We start from the raw sequence: 18,715 nt of genomic DNA, 5'->3' as shown, positions 1-18,715 counted from the left end.
CCCAGTAAATGGAAAATAATACCTCACTAAATAAAACAAAAATCACTCAAAAAGAGATTTCTTGGATATAATCACTTCTGTACATGGCCATGAGGAGTGAGAGGATGTTGTAATTTAACCTAACTGCTAAAAATCATCTCAAGGTTGCTATCATTTGAAAAACTCTTCAGGAAAAGTTCTCCAAATAAGTCAGAAGTCCAAAGTCCACAAGACTCCTACCTACCCACACAAGTGAAATCTCTGTGTGCATGTTGGTGAGTTTTATATTATTTTATATGATTACCTCAATTATCATTATCTCAAAATGGATACTCTCTCAGGTTATTCTTAAAGATCTCTTTAAGATCAAGCAAGATAAAAAAAATCACTACCTCCTACATTCTTTACCTTATATATTGCATTGTGATATTTATCACCACAATGTTGCAAAAACCCATTGTCAACATTGCAAAACTATATACACAGTGATGCATGGGAGAACCCCAAAAGTTGAGGTTCATAGCTTGGAACTGGTTCAGGTAAACATCCTAGGGTTTGGATGCTTAGTTAACTCCTGTAGGCTCCATGAGGCTCACACTTGATTATCCATATGTAATTTATAGTTGGTGCTTAATTTGTAATGAAAGAGGTGCCAGGGCTCAAGCAATTCTTTTTACATTCATAAGTGGAACAGCAAGCTCAGAGGTGCCAGAGCTATGAACTGCCAAGCATAGAGGTGCCGTGGGGCTCAGCCCTGGCACAAATTAAGCACCGTTTATACTTCCTCAAACATGACCTCTAAATTTGGTTCACTGGGTCTAAGCTGACGTGACTTACACATTAAAGGGCTGGAAGAGAGAAATGTAGCAACACTGGAAACACTAGGTTTGTGTAAGTGAGGATTCCAGGATCAGTCCTTAAATGTTTGTGTATTGCAGCTACTTACCATGACATGTTTTTCTATCAGGCAGCAGAATAAAACCTCGTGGGCATGTACAGTAATACGAGCCAGGGATATTTACACATCCCAGAGTGCAGCCGTGGTTCCAAAAAGCACATTCATTGACATCTGACAAGAGAAACAATTGTATGATAGGGTCATTATATGTTCAATACATGCAATGTCATGGATTAATAAAGCAAAGTAACACAAAGTTCAAGAACACGTTTCAGAGTAGCAGCCGTGTTAGTCTGTGTTCGCAAAAAGAAAAGGAGGACTTGTGGCACCTTGGAGACTAACCAATTTATCTGAGCATAAGCTTTTGTGAGCTACAGCTCATTTCATCGGAATGCATCGGATGAAGTGAGCTGTAGCTCACGAAAGCTTATGCCCAGATAAATTTGTTAGTCTCCAAGGTGCCACAAGTCCTCCTTTTCTTTTTGCAAAGTTCAAGAAGAAATTCTTATTTAGTTGTTCTACTGAAGATAGGATATTTCATTTTGTCAAATATGCTGGTCTTAAACTATGAAAAACAAGCTTGTAGAGTTCAGTCAAACAAGCTAGTTACTGTACTGATTTATAATTATGAAGGGTACAAATTTTAAGTGCCTAAGGGCCAATTCTTTTAAAGGTCTTTAGGTGCCTCAGTGACTCAGGGCAAAATTTTCAAAGCACCTTAATGATTTAGGATCCTAAGTTCCACTTTCTAAAGTGATTCAATTTTATTTCAATAGGATTTAGGCACCTAACCTGCTTAGACACTTTTGAAAATCCTACTAGGCACCTATTTGCCTCTTTAAGGGCCTAAATACCTTTATAAATTTGACTCCTGAGTGATTAGTGTGCTTTTATACATTTTATCCTAAAACAAGTTTTACAAATTAAAGAAAAAAGTTCAAAGAAAAATACTGGACTGTTTAATTTGGATTAAAACAAGTGAGGTAAAATTTTGAAAAGTAACAGGTTTAGGATCTTGAGTAACTTTTGAAAATGTGACTGAGGTGCCTACATCACTTAGGCATGTTTTGACCATTTTACCCTTGGAGTTTGATTCATTTGAATTCTTATAAGCATACAAAATTATGCACGCTTATCTGAACATCATTTGACTAATCCAAACTGAGACTGCAACATTTCACAAGAATAGACTTTCTTTTGGTATTTTGGTACTTCTGCTTCTAGACTCAATCAGAACCCGGACACAAGAAAATGAAATATGATAAGGAAAAAAAAAGATAGGAAACTGGAATTTACAGAACCTTCAAAAGAAACATAATTCAAGATTTGAGAAAAGGTAAAAGTGTGGGAGAAAACTTATCCAGCTGCCCCATCCATCCCATGTTTTGAATCCATATATTACCTTCACAGTATTGCCTACTTCTACTTAAAACAAATCCATCTGAACACTTGCACCGATGGGTCTTGGAGTCATCCCTGCAGATGCTTCTCTTGCAGTTTTCTTTGTTCAAATGGCAGGATCTGTATTCTGGAAGAGTAAATGTTTTCTAGGATGGAGATTGATTTATAAAATATAAAATTCAGCTTTACATACAGAACCTGATTTCATTTCATGTGGAAGTCCCATTGATTTGAAAGACAGTTTCATACATGGAGCTACTGCACAATCAGACCCATGATATTCAGTGAGAAAGAAGGACACAAGCATCTTTGATCTCCTCCTCCAAATCCTGCCTCCAAACCCATTCACCATGCTTTCCACCAATGATTTCCACCTTTGGGTTGTCTACTCATTAATTAATTATATTATTAATTATTATTATTATTATTTGCATTGTGGTAGTACCTAGAAGCCCCATTCTGGATCAAGACCACAATGTGCTAGGCACTGTACAAACACAGAACAAAAAGATGATCCAGGCCCCAAATCTAAAGCTTGCCTTGCCTCAGTCTGTCTTTTAAAACAGCAAAGGAGTACTAGTGGCACCTTAGAGACTAACCTATTTATTTGAGCATAAGCTTTCATGAGCTACAAGTGAGCTGTAGCTCACGAAAGCTTATGCTCAAATAAATTGGTTAGTCTCTAAGATGCCACTAGTACTCCTTTTCTTTTGCAAATACAGACTAACACGGCTGCTACTCTGAAATCTTTTAAAACAGCAGAACTCTTGTTGTATTACTGACATTAGTATTTGTTTTAACTTTTATTGCTCCTTTCCCGACAGTCTTCCTTTGTTACTTTCATGTTCTATGTTTGTACAATTTAGACTATAAAAATTCTTTGGGGAAGGGACTGTGAAGACATCCAAGATTACGGTGCTAAGTGTATGTTTAGTATTCAATAATCATTATAATAACTAATGTGAAGCTTCTTTAATGAACAGAGAATAAAGCCTACTAAGTGGGATCACCTTAGAAACAGTAATAATACTCTAGATGCCCTTTAAAGACCCCTGAAATTCTTCCAGACAGTCCAGGGAGCCACACTAGTAATGGAACCCATGTGCAGTTTATCTGGATATTGCTTTGTGATATTTAAAGTAGCTGAAGAAGTTGATTGTTTGTGTACTGAGATTGATGTTAATATCTAATAGTGTAGGGTGCCTCTGTCAAAAGTTAAAAATACACTTAATTGAAATAAACCCATCAACTAACCAACCAGCACAAAACAACTCCCAACTATATTTATCCTCATGCTAAACTCCTCTCCTCCAAACAACCCCCAAAGTCCCCACTAAAGCACGCACTGACAGTCAACAAACAGAGGTTATTTTGGACTTTTACTCCAAGGGTCCAGCTAGAGTGCCTCCACCCATCACAGTTGTGGCAGAAAGGCCTGGGAGGAGGGAAGTGGGATCTCCAGTATGTAGGCTCCAAGTCTAGTTAGTGTGTACTGTATTCATCGGCCAATTCTAAGGAAATTCCTTCTCTTTAAAGTTTTGCTTCTTCTAGTGGAAGGCTATTTTAATCCTGCCAGTTAAGAGCAGATATGCTCTGGGCTCTAACTTGTGCTTCTCTTCAGCCATCTCCACAAACTAGGAAAATAACCTCATCGTCATTTTTGACTTGTAAAATCAAGTCAGCAAGCTACTGTCTAAAAATGAAGCTCCTTGTGCTCCAAAAGGAGAGTGGGGGAAGGCTAAAAGCCATGACTGTGTAGGATCATTTCTGGCCACCTGCCAACACAGGTACTTCCCGGAGGCATCAGGAGAAGGGGCAGAACTGGTTTGGCGGAAGACCCATGGTCGACAGTCAGAGGCTCACAAGATGATTTTTGTTGGTTTGCAAAGTCAGAGGGGTGAGACTCATCTGAGCCAAATGCAAAATGATCCCTCAACCAGAAAAGGATTGTCTGCTTCTGTGATCCACTTTGCTGTCTCCACCTATCTGCACACATACAGAAAAGTGGTCCCTTTACAAAGGGCTTATCACCTTGAGAACAGCGTGTATGATATTGCATTCTGTTTCATATGCTAATTATCATTTTATTGCTCTCTGTTGTTTATAGATGGCTAATAATTAATCATCTACTTTGTTCTGCTGCCTGGACTTCATGGAACATTTGCGGTGAATTGTCTTCCTTGTCAAGTTCATTGTCACTTTGGAGGATGGGGATTCGTTTACCTTATCTACTGTGCGCTACTTATGATGAGACTCGGCAAAGAGTCCTGTGGCACCTTATAGGCTAACAGATGTATTGGAGCATGAGCTTTCGTGGGTGAAAACCCACTTCGTCAGATCAGGCAAAGCATAGCTGTACTGTTGTTGCTGCTGCTGAAGATTAGTATGCAACCATTCCCACCCACACACATGCAGCAAACAACCCTCATGTCACCACACAGGTGAGAACGCACAAGAGAGCTCGTTCACGTGCCCTATTTCCAATTCACCCTCTAAATTCAACCACATGGAAAATAGCCTAACAATTGTATTTCATATGTTTTATTCTGCCCAGCCATAATATGGAAAGTGCTGGCCAACTGGTAGAAAGGCACATCAAGAATTACTATTTAATCAAATATGAAAAAGGTTCTTGGTTCAGGTTTGGTTGGAAGTGTCAAAATTTGAGCTGCTTGTCTCAAAGAGATTAGCAACACTATACACTGCTTCCAGTGGACTTTTGTAAAAAAATATCATGGAAATATTTCTATTGGTCTCATGAATGAATGAATCATATAGGCCATTTTCTTCACCATGTCTGCTTTAAGGATCAATGGGAGTTACAGATAGTCAGAACCAATGAAAATCAAAAGATTTTTATTTAGGTGTCTATATATGGATTTAAGAACCTAAATTTAGATACCCATATTTGAAATGCTTGACTATAAAAGCTAAAATTGGAGCTAAGTTTTGCCTGACACTAGTATCCCTTTAAACAGAACAGTATTGACAGGGGAAAAAAGATAATTACAGGAGAAATCAGTCTTTGAGATGTTAGGACAACGCTGACAGTCTATAAACTGTAAGTAGAAATGGCAAGTATTCCAGAGGGGTTATACATTTATCAGCAGCTGAATCTGAAGCTATTTACCTCAGATTCTTTATCATGTGGGAAGAACACTTCCACCTTTCACACTTTGCCCCACAGAACAAAGTTGTTGCATCAGAAGGTTGTGGTATTTACATCATGACATTGTGTGAGTACATTGCCTTGAACCCAAAGCCAAATTAATGTCCTGTTAGTTGTGAAACAAACAGTCATGACAAGCTCAAGACTGTCCTGTGAAAGAAAAAGGGGATAGTGGAGGACCTCTCCCAAGCAAGGCATTAATCTAGTGAAAAAAGCCTGCAGCATATAACCCAAATTTGATCTTTGGCAGGAATTGTAGCAGTTAAATATTTCCTGTCAGGTTCTTTTCTACCTGAGGAGAACTTACTTGCCATCTGTGTTATTGTTTTAAATAAGGTTTGATCATTCACATTTAATGCTGTGTTGCAATAAACATTGACTTAGCCTCTACAGGGCATCCAGTTACAGCCTACATGCTCTCATCTCCAGGTTGCCCTGTTGTAAGATCCCCTATAAATCTCATTTGTGCTCTGGGCTAATTAACCTTTCCAATCCTGGTTCTTGGGCTGGATAAGCTAAGCGATGCACATGTAAAGTCCAAAAGGTTCATCTGGATTGGGCAAGGTAAGCTTCTTTTTCTCCCCATGTATTATAAGAAGCCATTTGGGAGAGGGAAAAAACGCATTACAAGCACTACTTACTTTCATGCTTCTACCAAATTATCCTTGCAGTAAAGCTACAGACAGCATGGTGCATTTAAAAACCTTGACAATTTATCCACTAAGAGAAGCGGGGGAAAAACCCTTTTTCAGTTGAAAAGTGGACACTGAAAAGCAGTATATACTCTTTGGGGGAAAGGGGGGGAGAATACTTTAAAGCTCCGATGAGAAGAGTAAAAGCAAAGTGTCCAGAATCAATAAGCTTTACATTATGTACTTTGCCTCAAGGGAATGCTTATAACCTAGCTGACATCCCCTGGCATTCATTGTGTCAGCAATTATGAACTAGCCAGTTTCTTCTCCCCCCACCCCTTCCACATGCAGACACCCCTATTGGTCAATACCAGCTCAGGATTTAGGAGAAATTATGCAGTACCTTCCAAACCTGGGTCAACTAGTTGCATCACGCTAAGCAATATGCAGACGCTTCACCCTCTGACCCACACCTACCCTGGTCCGGTGGCTGTGTGTGTGTTTTTTCAAAGGGAATGATTCAGTCCGCCAGGTTCAAAGTGACATGTTGTACAGAGCAGTGGAAAAATCTCTGAATAAAGGGACAGGCTCCTTAAGGTCATGGCTGCGTGTTTTGTTGTCATGCAAGCACCTGCCATTTGATTTTAATTGCTAGCATCCCTGCTGCAGCAGAATAAATGCTTGAAGTGAAAATTAAAATATTTCCACAGGCGATACCTCTTGAAGATCTTGGTTTCTACCACTCCATGGTACTCTCCAAGGGGAGAGTGGGCCCAAATATGGCATCGGATGGAGTGAAGGGAGACAAGGGTCAATAGAAGGACAAAAGATATGGGGTAGTTTCCAAGTTATGTTTCAAGAGGGGTTTTTTTACATTATAATTTTTGTTAAGAAATACTCTGTGTTCCTCACCACCTGAGTCACTCAGAATCACATGGTTCTTCACCTTCCATGGGAGCTGTGGAATTACGATAGTACGCTCTCAGGTGCCTGATTCTCCACTGTCCTGCACTTTGTACAAAAGAAGTGCAAAACGGCTCTGCATCTCAATAATAACCATTCACACCCAGTTGGATACGAATAAATGACTACACAAGGGGCAAGACAGTGGAGAGTCAGGCCCCGTTTTTTTTTCCTCCTCTCCGGGCATTTATAGTGCACCCACCACTGTGGTATTTAGGTGCCATGTTGCAATAGTGGGGATCCCTTCACCTATATTCATCTCAGATCCTACAGTAAAATACCCATGGTGTGCTCACACTTTGAGGTGACTTACTGTAAATCACACAGACTCACGCTTCTTATTTAAAAGTTTCTATTGAAATTCCATATCAGTCCTAGGGTGAACAGTGTGACCCTTAATCCAGTTACTTCAGAGTGGGACTGAGATATACATACATCCTATTGGTTGGAAATTTCATACATTTCTCAGAACAACTTAGGACTGATAGCAAGGTTTTCAATTATGCCTTAGAATGAAAGGTCCACGAGGGGACAGGAATTAAGGAAGTTAGCCTAGAAGGGGCGTTGCCAAGGTGTATGTTTGATATACTTAGGGATATGCACACACACACACACACACAAAGAAATTAATTCATGTGGATGTTCCTCATTCGTAAATTAATAGAATTAGGATTGTTCTCTGTGTACTTCCTAACTGAAGCTCCTGTTAAAGCCATGCATATTGAGTGAAACCCTGGCCCCAGTGCAGCCCATGGGAATTTTGTCATCGACTTCAAAAGGGCCAGAACTCTTGCTGAAGAAAATTCCATCCTGAAAAATTAAATGGAGTGTGTGACAATATTCTTACACACATAAGAATGTCATTATGTGGTGACTTACCAAAATCTCGAGCATCTGTTCTTGCACCAGGCTGTTTAAATGGATGCACCACTTTTACTTCAGCAGGTGGCAAAAATGTTGGTTTCAGGCTGATTGCAACTATAACTTTTCCTGTAAATTTATTGGCTCTCTGGATTGTGCCACTTTTCGGCTCTGAATAGTAGAAGTACTCAGTAAACAGAGATATGCCAAATAAACGGTGTCTGGAGTGGAGAAGAAATAACAAACAACATTTGATTTCATCCCTATTTAATCATTTGCTTAATGTCTCCTGAAAACATGGAACACCTAGATCAACCATGTTTGCTTCAGATACCCTGACGTACTTTTTAATCAGAAATTAAAATCTGTGAACACGTGATTGAATGGTTTGTGAGGTATGGTATGACCGTTGAAATGTCACTATGGACACAATATACTGTTGTTACAACATAGCACACAACATACTGCAGATACAGTGGGGCCAGCCAAACCATTACTAACAGCTCCTGCAGCTTGAGTGACCAGTTGACCAGGACTGCCCTGTTTCACAGAGAAAGTCCTGGTATTCTGGCTAACTCTATTGAGCCCATGGTTTAAAACAGACAACACATTATGCCATGTGCCTTTGTGGAAGGAACCATGCCTGTTAAGCATCCCCATTTCTTTAGGAGACTACTGATTTCTAGCACCCTCAGCTGGGTTCCTGAGCCTCTCAGGAGCAAGAGAAAGGCTAGAAATGCTGTATAGATGGCTAGTAAGAGCAGTATGCTGGTTTCCATTTCCCAGAACATACACATGGGGAGGAAGGAGGAGACTCTGCCCCTTCCAGAGCTCAAGGGAAAATAATTTTTCCCCTGAGAACACAGGGAAACTCAAAGGAGGAAGTAGGGAGCTAGAGAGATTGGGTTGATGGGATGTGGGTAAATTCAATGGGAGCAACTGATAGAGATTTGACAGTGTGCAGGGAAACTTAGATTTTATGGAAATTGTATGCAAATGAGATGACGCATACTGAAACATACAAATAGGTGGCACTTTATTTGCATAAAACCTCCCAATTTCCAGACCTACAGTCTTAACAGATATGTTTTATGGACCAGACATAGGGCAGTTGATACAAAACACAATTTTTCTAAGGCAGTTTGTCTGAGGAGTATATCATATATACCAGGATGTGATAAAACCTTGTCTACAACAGAGAATTGTACCATTGCAACTTCCATTGGTGTGGCTCTATTGATGTAAGTTGCAATGATGCAGGGCATCCATAGTAGGCATCCTTTTTTCAAGTGAATATTGCAATCTGTCCACACAGTAATCCTGTACCATTGCAGAAGCACTAGGGGCCAGATATTTAAAGTGCAGATAGGCACCTAGTAGGATTTTCAAAAGTGCCTGAGTGCCTAATTCTCAAGTCCCATTGATTTCAAAATTGATTGAAACTCAATGGGAGTTAGGTGCCTAGGTTCTTTTGAAAATTCCCACTGGGTGCATATCTGCATCTTTAGGCACTCAAATACATTTAATAATCTAGCCCCTAGATAACAATCCCACAGTTCCTAGAAGATCCCCAGGACTGGTGCCTTAATACAGGAGATATAGACTTTCTAAAGTCCACAGTCCTGGTCTTTCTTCCGCGACTCTTAAAATGTATGCAAAAGGAGCTCAGTCTTGTACAGCTCCTAAAGTGTCCATCATTCGAGGGCATTAACCCTTCTCAGGAAGTGAACAGGATGGCAGAGGGGGCAGGTATTGTAGTATTTGACTGGAACACAGGATGTGGAGGACTGATATACCAGGACCCATGAGGGACAGTTGGTACTGAAAGAGGGGATTTTCCCCTACCATCTTGAGGTCTATAGGTGAAGGGAACCATTCCTGAGCACCTCCTACACTGTGTAGAGACAGATCTTTGCTTATACAGACCTCAGGAAGAAGCCATTGGAAGGGTAAAAGGAACATTCTGGTACAGTGCTGGCAATTACAGGAGAGCAACTGGCAATTACAGGAGTGCAACTTTCTATCCATGTTGCGGTCAGTTCATTACTGCAAAGTGACCTGACACAGAATGCAACAAAAACAAGCCTTGCTCCAAGCAAAAGCAATGTGTACAATTGCAAGCACTCTTGTGTGTTCAATGTCACAAGTGCTTGTAATGCCAAAATTCTCTAGTATAGACAAGGCTTATGATGACCGTTGGTGACGGAGACACTCATTGTCACTAGTTCTGTTTCTCTGGAAATGACCAGAGCAATAAAATCAGCAGAGAATTGGACAATGTGTATATAGAGTGCTGCCAGGGTCAGGAAAGCCTCCAGATCCAGCAGCTGAAGAGGACAGCAAGATTGTATATGACTATCAGACAGAAGAGGAAGACAAGACATGATTGGTGGTCTGAGCACAGGCTGGAAGCCCACACTCCTGAGTTCTCCTCTGAGCCCACCTGCTGTGACCAGGTGGTGATTTGTGTGATTTGTGGCAAATCAATTAACTTCTTTGCCTCAGTTTCTCCATATATAGGAAGGAGCTAATAATAATACATACCTACTTAACAGGAGAGTCCTGAGGATTAATGAGTTGTCCTTTGCTAAAAGCTTTGAAGATGAAAAGTGCCAAGGAGGAGGAGTATTCAGACAGCAATGAAAATGGGTTGTTTATTCTATTTTCCTATCATCTTCTGAAAATGTTATGCCATTTTGTCTGTACTTTACAATCTTTATTGTTTCCAGACTCAAAGAAGAAGGGGAAGAGTTTAGTTTCCTTCTATCCAACACAGAAAAAACTTACCGGGCAGAATGTTTGGGCAAATGTATAGAGCCACCATTATAGTCACATGATCCAATGCGTGAAACATCTTTCTCGCTATCATACTGGATCCAAAAGAGTCTCATGTCAATAAAATCCAATGAGATGGTCTTTATTTTTTCTGTGGTCCTCAAAACACTTCTCATGTCAGTTCCATCAAGGATTGCTCTGTGAACACTAGAAAAAGCACCATCTGAAGACCAAAATAAAAACCTAAAGACAAAAATGAGTCATATTTTGAAAGAACTATTTGCAAGATCGTGCAGCAGCTGATGCGTATTATCTGTTATTAACCTCCCTTTTTTTCATTTTTCATTTCATTCAGTATTCATTTTTATCACACTATTCCCAGAACCGAAACTTCTAATTCAGAAGTTGAGTAATACCAAGATATCTGTTGCATGAAGGAAAAGTCAGATATGCAGAAACTGGCTACCAGAAACAGAATGTTTACCTTCTTCAATACTTATGCAGTATCACTTGAAAGTCCATAAAAGATACATATCTAAGCAGATTTGAGTCTTGCTCTTGACATACTGATGCCATTATCCTTTACATCTCTTAAAGACCTTTGAGACTTGCAAGCTTCAAGACTCTCTGTCATTTAGGCAAATAATTTTAATACATTTGTTGCTTATCAGAAACATTTTTAAAAATACCTTTCCTGCTTGTATTTTTTAAAAGACTGCAGATGTATCAGAAGTGTCAAGTTTAGTCTCCCCTGATTTTGCTGGAGGAGCAGTTGTGGGTCTGAGAGTTTACATATTGGGAGCTCTCTCACTTTATTTGAATGGGTGACCATAATTTCTCCAAAATGTTCATTAGCTATTGGAGTTAAATAGATGTTAACAATTACAAATAAAAAAGAAGTTTTATAAAGTCTGACTAAAAACAGCCCCTGCACTCAGTTCTTAGCTTTCTGCCTCTTGCTCCCCATAATATCATAATTTCCCAAGTTCTTCAGTCACTACAGAGACTTCCAGAACAGACAAGATCTGAGAATTTAATGTATAGGTTAGCAGGAAAATATTTTCCCCTTTATTGTTTTTCTTTATACATAAAAAGTAAATAGGGCTAACACCTTATTTTACTCCTTTTCGGGACACCTTTAAAATAGGAAATAAGTTTGGTTACTGCGTTGTATCTTTTACCAACTGGTGACTGTCCAGTGGCAAGCATTGTAGAGCTAAGATTCAGTTTATCAATTTTTTTCACATTTAAAAATGTTTTCAAGGGGACTGGATGGCTGAGAGAATTAGGTAACAAGACACTAGAAACTCCCCAAGGAAGATCCAGTTTAGTAGACCAAACATTGTTTCCAAAAGTGAGTCATGATCTAGCAACACCCTTGTTGACTCTCCCCAGCAGAGAGGACGGTATTGTCTGGGAACTTCTCACCCCTGCAGGGATGCCTTCAAGTCAGGAAAAGGCACATAACTGGGGAAAGCCTGCACTGCTGATGCCTATGTTGTACCTCTTCTGTGGATAAATACAGCTCTTCCATTCCAAGCAATTTTAATCCAGAATCTGTTTTGCAGGCACTTAGCTGAAAAATACCATTTCTACTATTTTATTGATTTGTTTTAATCTAAATATTAGGGCATAGTCAAAATGTGGCCTTTATCCTGCAAACACCTATGCATGCCCAATGAGATTATTCACTTGTGCAAAATTACTTGTTCCCCTTGAGGTTTGAAGAATCAGGGCCAATATTTGCCAACACCTGGCTTGGCCACACTTCCTCCAACAATAAATGGATAGTTGTTTTATTTTACAGGGTTTGTTCGTTTTTTAAATTCTGTTTGCTTCTTTCTTTGTTTTACAGTTGCATACAGAAATTCCAAGAAGTATTAGTGCATTGCATTGGCTTGATAGCACTGAAATTGTTAGACATAAATATCCCATTCAGACCAAAAGTGTCAGATCATACTGAATTTGAAAGAACTACAATGCTTCTTAAATGTACAAAATAATATACCACAAAGCCTGTGTATCATCATTATTCTTATTTATATCATGGGAGTACCCGAAAGCCCCAGTCAAGAAACGACCTGACTGTGGTAGGTGCTATACAAATGCCATAGGAAGACTCAGTACCTTGCCCCTGGAAGTTTACAATCTAACTGTTGTGGTATGTGCTAAGTCAATTGGAGATTATTAACTACAGATGAAAAAATGTTTTAGTAAGGACAATACGAGGTTGCTACTATTACAATTTTCAAACACGGCAATAATCATCGTTTGCTCTTTTATAGTACTGGTTATCTCAGGATACCAACATGTTTTAAAAGGTTGGTTAAATTCTATAATCTCCATTTTACAGGTGGGGAAACGGAGAAACATAGAGCAATTAAAGGCCCAGTCCAATTCACATGAACTTCCATTAACTTCAGCACGAGTTGGATCAGGCCCAAGTGACAAGTACAATGTCACATAGCAAATTAGTGGGAGGAATTGAAACCAGATTGCCTAACTCACAATCCATTGCAGTACCCTTAGACAACAGTGCCTCCTCTTACAGATTCTTGACCATGTCTAAACTCCACACAGGAAATAGCGGAATACGGGAAAAAATTGCTTTATTATTATTCTGTAGCAAAACCAGCCAAGCTTATTTTGAGAAAAATGTGATTATTAATTTAGCTATCATGATGAACTTCATTACTTGAGAGTTGTACACATTTTCAGGAAGCTATATTTCTTCTTAGTTTCTGACACTGCATATGTTTGTCCCTCTGGAAATTAATTTACCGACTGCTTGACTTCACTATATTAATATTAAAATAGCACCATCAGGACTTTCAGACAAGCAGAATGTGCTAAAATATAAAAATGATACATAAGAAAGTAGACTTCTAGGAGGACCTAAACAGTTTATTAATAGCTAACTAGCCTGACATAGCAGCATGTGAGTAATGCTTTAAAATAAATCCCTAGTTGATCACACATAGGTGTATATATACACCTTAGTCTGTCCGCAGAGTTCATAACAGTTTAGCAAATATATTTCCATTATTCCGTTCATAAAATGTTTCTATGTGGCTTTAGGCTGAAAGGGTACAAGGACTTGTGAGAACTTCCAAATCGGTAAATGTGACATTCAGTACAGAAAACAAATAGTCTGGTATTCAGCTTTTCAAATCATACTCAAATGGCAACCCTGTGAGGAATATAGATATTGTTGGTTAGCATGAAAAGAAGGTTAATGTGTAAGTGCAAAAGAGGAGGACACATGAGCCTTAACATTAAAATGTCTCAACAGCAGCGATGAGTGGCTTCATTATAAATTAAAAGTGCCAACAAAAATATTTTATTGCCATATCAATATGGAGTACCTCAATGTCTCCTCCACTGCTATTTTAAACATTGCCAATGAAACAGCTTTGCACAGTCAAGAGAAGTCAGCACAGAGTATTCAGGGTGATGATACAAATACAAATATCTCTTCAGAACAGCCAAATCTCCCTGCGTGGATGCATCTATGAATGGCTCTCTATGTAAATTGTTTTGAGCCTAGAGAAGCTCCCTTATCAAGTCTAAAACACTACTATATATAGTATGGTAACAACAGTCATTATAACCGATATTTAACCGATATTTATAACCGATATTCAAGATGACCAAAATCGGAGACAAACAGAAAGAAGGGAACAAAGAAAACCACTATGGCATTAGCTCTTCTCTAAAAGTCACCTACTTTTAAATAAGTACTATATGCCTAATTCAAATTATGTTATAGATTGGGGCTTCTCAGCGTTTTCAGCCACCATTCCTGCTTTACCAAATGAAGATCAAGCTCATTCCCCTTAAGTCCTCCACCTCCATCAACTGAGGCCTCATTGGCTCCTTCCCCGACAGTCAAAAACCTCCTCATTCCTCTTCCACCTGGCTAAGTCCACCTTGATGAACTAGGGGGGTCAGTCTCTGTGTTGGTCTCTGGTATGCTGCTGCCACCTGCCACCCTATTTATCTTTATTGTGTTCTTGGGGAAGTTGTAACAATCACTTGACATTTGATCAACATACTGTACGCAAGCTGTTCTGTTAGCCTACAAGAAGCCATCAGAGCATTTGGTTTATTTTGAGACTGATTCAAAGAACTTATAAACCCCAAGCAGAGTTACCTTTTCCCAGGGTCAACAGCAATACTTGTGGGATGACCTATGTCCTTTAAAAGGACTCGGGAATTGTTTCCATTCATGTCAGTTGCTTCAATAGTTGCTTTCCGGTGGTTGGCCCAAAGAATATCTTGATTTATCCAGTTGATGGCAAACCCCGAAACACCATTTTCAACATAGCGTAGTCTCTGTAAACAGAAATTAAAAACATAAAAAAACAGCAACCCAAATTACCTTCCTAAAGTTGTCACCAAACAAAATAGTGACCTGCAAACACACTGAGGCTTCCATTTAAATCCATTGGCTGGCCTCTTTTTAATAGCACCACAGAGATTGGATTTCCTTGCTTGCTCTTTAATCACCTTGATTTGTGCTGCATTTCTCCCCTCCTGTCACCTACATCTTTAAGCGCAAACCATTGAGTTAAGTCATGCTAAGCAAGGATGAGCTGTTCTCAAATGAAAATAGATCACATCAGGCAGAGGTATCCCAATGTTGCCCAGATTTTCCTTTTACCTAAATTTATCTTGTATTTCCTAAGCTATAAAATATCCATTCACACACTGGAAAAAGCCCTAATCCTTCTAGTTCATACATGCAGGATAAATCAGTGAGGCTGCATGTAGACACAGGAGTTCACCTGTGAGGAGTTCATTGTAGTCCACTGCAGAACTGGCAGCATCTTGGATTCTGGAAGTGCTGAAGTTCCTTTGTCTTTGCCACACAACCTTAGCCAGATATAGAGCACAGCTGTTTCTGAGCAAGAGAGGTAATGCTGAAAGGAGTAATCTTAGGTCTCAATTAGTAGTTTCAAGAAAAATGTCAGGGGAGTTACATACATTCTCTTCATACTAGCTGTGCAAGCTTGGATTTCTGAAAAAGTCTATTTGAGAAAATCCCACAATTCCAGTGATATATTTAAAGCTGGTAGAAATTAGTACGGTCTGCGAGAACAACACACCTAGATTAGTCTGAATTTCCTCCCCTTAGCCTTTATTCTAATCACCATCCCCTCGCCTTATTAAAGAGATTGTGTGTATTGTGAATGCCAGTGGGGTAGCCCACTGAACCCAGACCCCACGTCCCCCCGTTGCTGCCAAGGCTAGCGTGCCAGGGATGCACACTTACAATTGCAAATCTGTAAGCAGAAACTGCACCACTGTATCTGAAGAGTAGCCCCCTCACATCAGATTTCTCATTATGCATGGTTTCTTGGAGAATCCCATGGCAATTACCACCTTACCTCTTGTTTTGTGCCATTCAGGTACACTCGTTGCAGAAGCCCTTTTTCAGAGTCCACCCAATACATTTTCTCTTCTTTGTAATGAAAATCTATGAGCACTGATACGCCAGCATTGGCAACTAGCCGTTCATGATTGGTCCCCTCTCTGTCAACTCTAAAGATGGCATTTCCATGGCTAAAAATTAAGAATGGTGCAGGATCTGGGGTGGGGGAAAGAAATGTGGTCATATATAGGTATTTTTCTTTCATGACACTAAATTCTTTTCAGCACTATGCCAGTCACAGAGTTGGGAAGAACTTATAATACTCATACCTCACAATGTTCTGCATTCTAAGGGTCACTGCCCATTTTAGTCCCAGAAGTTATCTGTGTTTCACACAAATTCAATGCCCCTTCGCTTTTTATTGTAGAAAGTCAATTGAATCAAAAATTACAGACTCATGAAACAGAGAACACAGAAAGAGTTGTTTACACTAAAAGACGGAATCCCACAGCATTTTAAGTTTCCTGGATGAATGCTAATTTTGGTGACCCTCGTTTTGGGTCTTAGTGAAACTGTGTGAGGCCACCTTTGAGCCTTTAGCAGGTGAGAGGTATGATGCTACTAAATGGAAAGTCAAAATAAAGCAATTACTGAGTAAAGTCAAGATGCTCAAGAATTGAAATGCCTACGTGTCTACTATAGCGTGCCTGTCAGAGATGGGGGCCCAGAAATCTGAAGACTTCATACAAATGATTCAACGCTTTAATCTGGATATTTAATAAATGTGGAGCTCTTTAATAACACAGACAACAGCAACTCTCTTGATAAACCTGATCGGACTGCAGCATAGAACACACTTTAGGAACGCAGGAATTCCTCTGTTCCTGCTGGCTGCAGGCTCTCCCCTGGGATTTCTAGTTTCCCCTTGAGGCTCTGCCACCAGTTGCCTTGGGCTGGGCATGGGATCTAGCTGCCTCCTGCCAGCAGATGCGGGATGCTCTAGCTGGGCTCCTGGCCCATTGCTTGGTGTTCTGGTGCTGCGGGCTCCCACTCTCCTGAGCCTAGAGAGAGATAGCAACAGCACTGACTAGCTCTGAGTGGCTGCATCTGTATGGTTAGTATCCTCCCAGATCTCTCTCTCTCTTTGGTTAGAGCAGCCCCAGCCCTAATCACAGAGAGACAACCAGAGAGTCTTTTCAGATCTCCACACTGGGGGATGAAGGTCCTGGCGGGAAGTAGCAGAGACTGGCCAGGTCTGAGCATAGGTAGCTCATGGGAACCAGGAAAAAGCTGCACGTACAGACTCATGCAGCCACTAGTTATTACCGTTAATTCCCAGACACAATCCACATTAGGATGGAGTTTGGGTTGAGAGCACATCACTAATTTAGTGCTGCAAGTATCCTAAACTCAGGAAATCCAGAACTGAGGTTAAAGGTAAGGAATGAAAATGCACAATTAGGGCACCCAAACAACCTTAACTCTGCCCTGTAGTGACATCATGCAATAGCCATATGACTTTGATTCTTACATTAGAGTATCTGTGGCCCCAGATTACATTAAACCAATTTATGGTCTTGTTAGATTTATTTTACCCTCATGGTTCCCCCTATAGGGCAGAGTTAAGGTTGTTTGGGTGCCCTTACTGTGCATTTTCATACCTCCACATGTTTGTGGATTTCTTTTTCAGGGATGAGGGCTTTTAGCAGAGATGCTTTCTACCCTGATAGAAAAGTATCACAATGCATTCCCAACAGCACAGCCCTAGAGGCACTAGCCAGAGTCAGAAGGGATGAGAGAGGTATGACAACCCCCTGACCATGCCCAGACAGGGCCAGTTTGGCACGTGCAGTGTTGCAAGCAGTACACGTTTCTTTTCACTCAGGTAGTACAAGCAACTGCTTATTGACTGGTATGCTGGTGAGAGAAGGGGCTTCACTATACCAATCATAATTCAGCCTTTCATTTTTTAAAAAATGTCTTGCATATCAGGCAGCTGCCTAATCATTAATTTGCCACCAAAATCACTTTTGGAGGGGAAAGCAATAAAAATTTCAATGGCAGTTTGTGTGCGTATGTTTAAAAGGTGTCTGAAATGGGTCAGAGCACATTAAGAGGGGAAAGATGCATGAGAAATCTATTACTAAAGTTATCCTGAAATGTGTAATATGGGTATCACTCCCATATATATTACAGCTATAATAGCCATCCAGTCACCTCTTGAGTTTAGTTTCCAATACTGCAGGGGAAATTTTAAATCCCTCAAACCCACACCCTCCCACCAGTTTTCACACATACATTTAATATTCACAAGGATGAATAAGTACATCAGTTTTAATAATAAGTTTCATAAACTTTTAAACAATTCTTATTAACAGTAGGCATAAGCTTTGGTTCTAAACTCAGTTGTCATAATTCCTATAAACTTGAACTGGATGTCCTCAAGATGCATAACATTTGCAAGGTGAAGGTGGACAAATAAAACTCTGTGCCTGATCCACCTCCCATCGAGATAATGGGACTCCTTACCCCTCAAGTTTCTGAGTTTGATTCTGCTTTCAAATAGCAGGCTAGGCAGCAGTTTTTGACCAGAACCCAAGATTTGGTTTACTGTTGTACAAGAGGAAGTTCACCAGCACAATGATTTGTAGCATAGGCTCTTT

General features: G+C 40.0%; 1 protein-coding gene across 3 annotated transcripts in view; it reads right to left on the bottom strand.

Moving 5' to 3' along the window:
• EGF (epidermal growth factor) overlaps window positions 1-18,715 on the bottom strand; it is an 87,677-nt gene that overhangs the window by 53,407 nt on the left and 15,555 nt on the right. For 2 of the 3 annotated variants that reach the window (XM_048846696.2, XM_048846697.2), the window contains exons 3-8: window positions 16,069-16,268; window positions 14,832-15,013; window positions 10,691-10,921; window positions 7,922-8,124; window positions 2,280-2,405; window positions 926-1,048 (exon numbers count right to left, since the gene is read on the bottom strand). In XM_048846696.2, the coding sequence (XP_048702653.2) occupies window positions 926-1,048; window positions 2,280-2,405; window positions 7,922-8,124; window positions 10,691-10,921; window positions 14,832-15,013; window positions 16,069-16,268 (1,065 nt within the window). Of the gene's footprint in view, window positions 1-925; window positions 1,049-2,279; window positions 2,406-7,921; window positions 8,125-10,690; window positions 10,922-14,831; window positions 15,014-15,465; window positions 15,554-16,068; window positions 16,269-18,715 lie in introns of those variants that run through there. The other variant, XM_048846698.2, reaches the window with a different exon arrangement.

Source organism: Caretta caretta, chromosome 4 (assembly GCF_965140235.1).
Source record: "Caretta caretta isolate rCarCar2 chromosome 4, rCarCar1.hap1, whole genome shotgun sequence".
NCBI classification, from domain to species: Eukaryota; Metazoa; Chordata; order Testudines; family Cheloniidae; genus Caretta; species Caretta caretta.
This window is presented reverse-complemented; position numbering and strand designations above follow the sequence as displayed.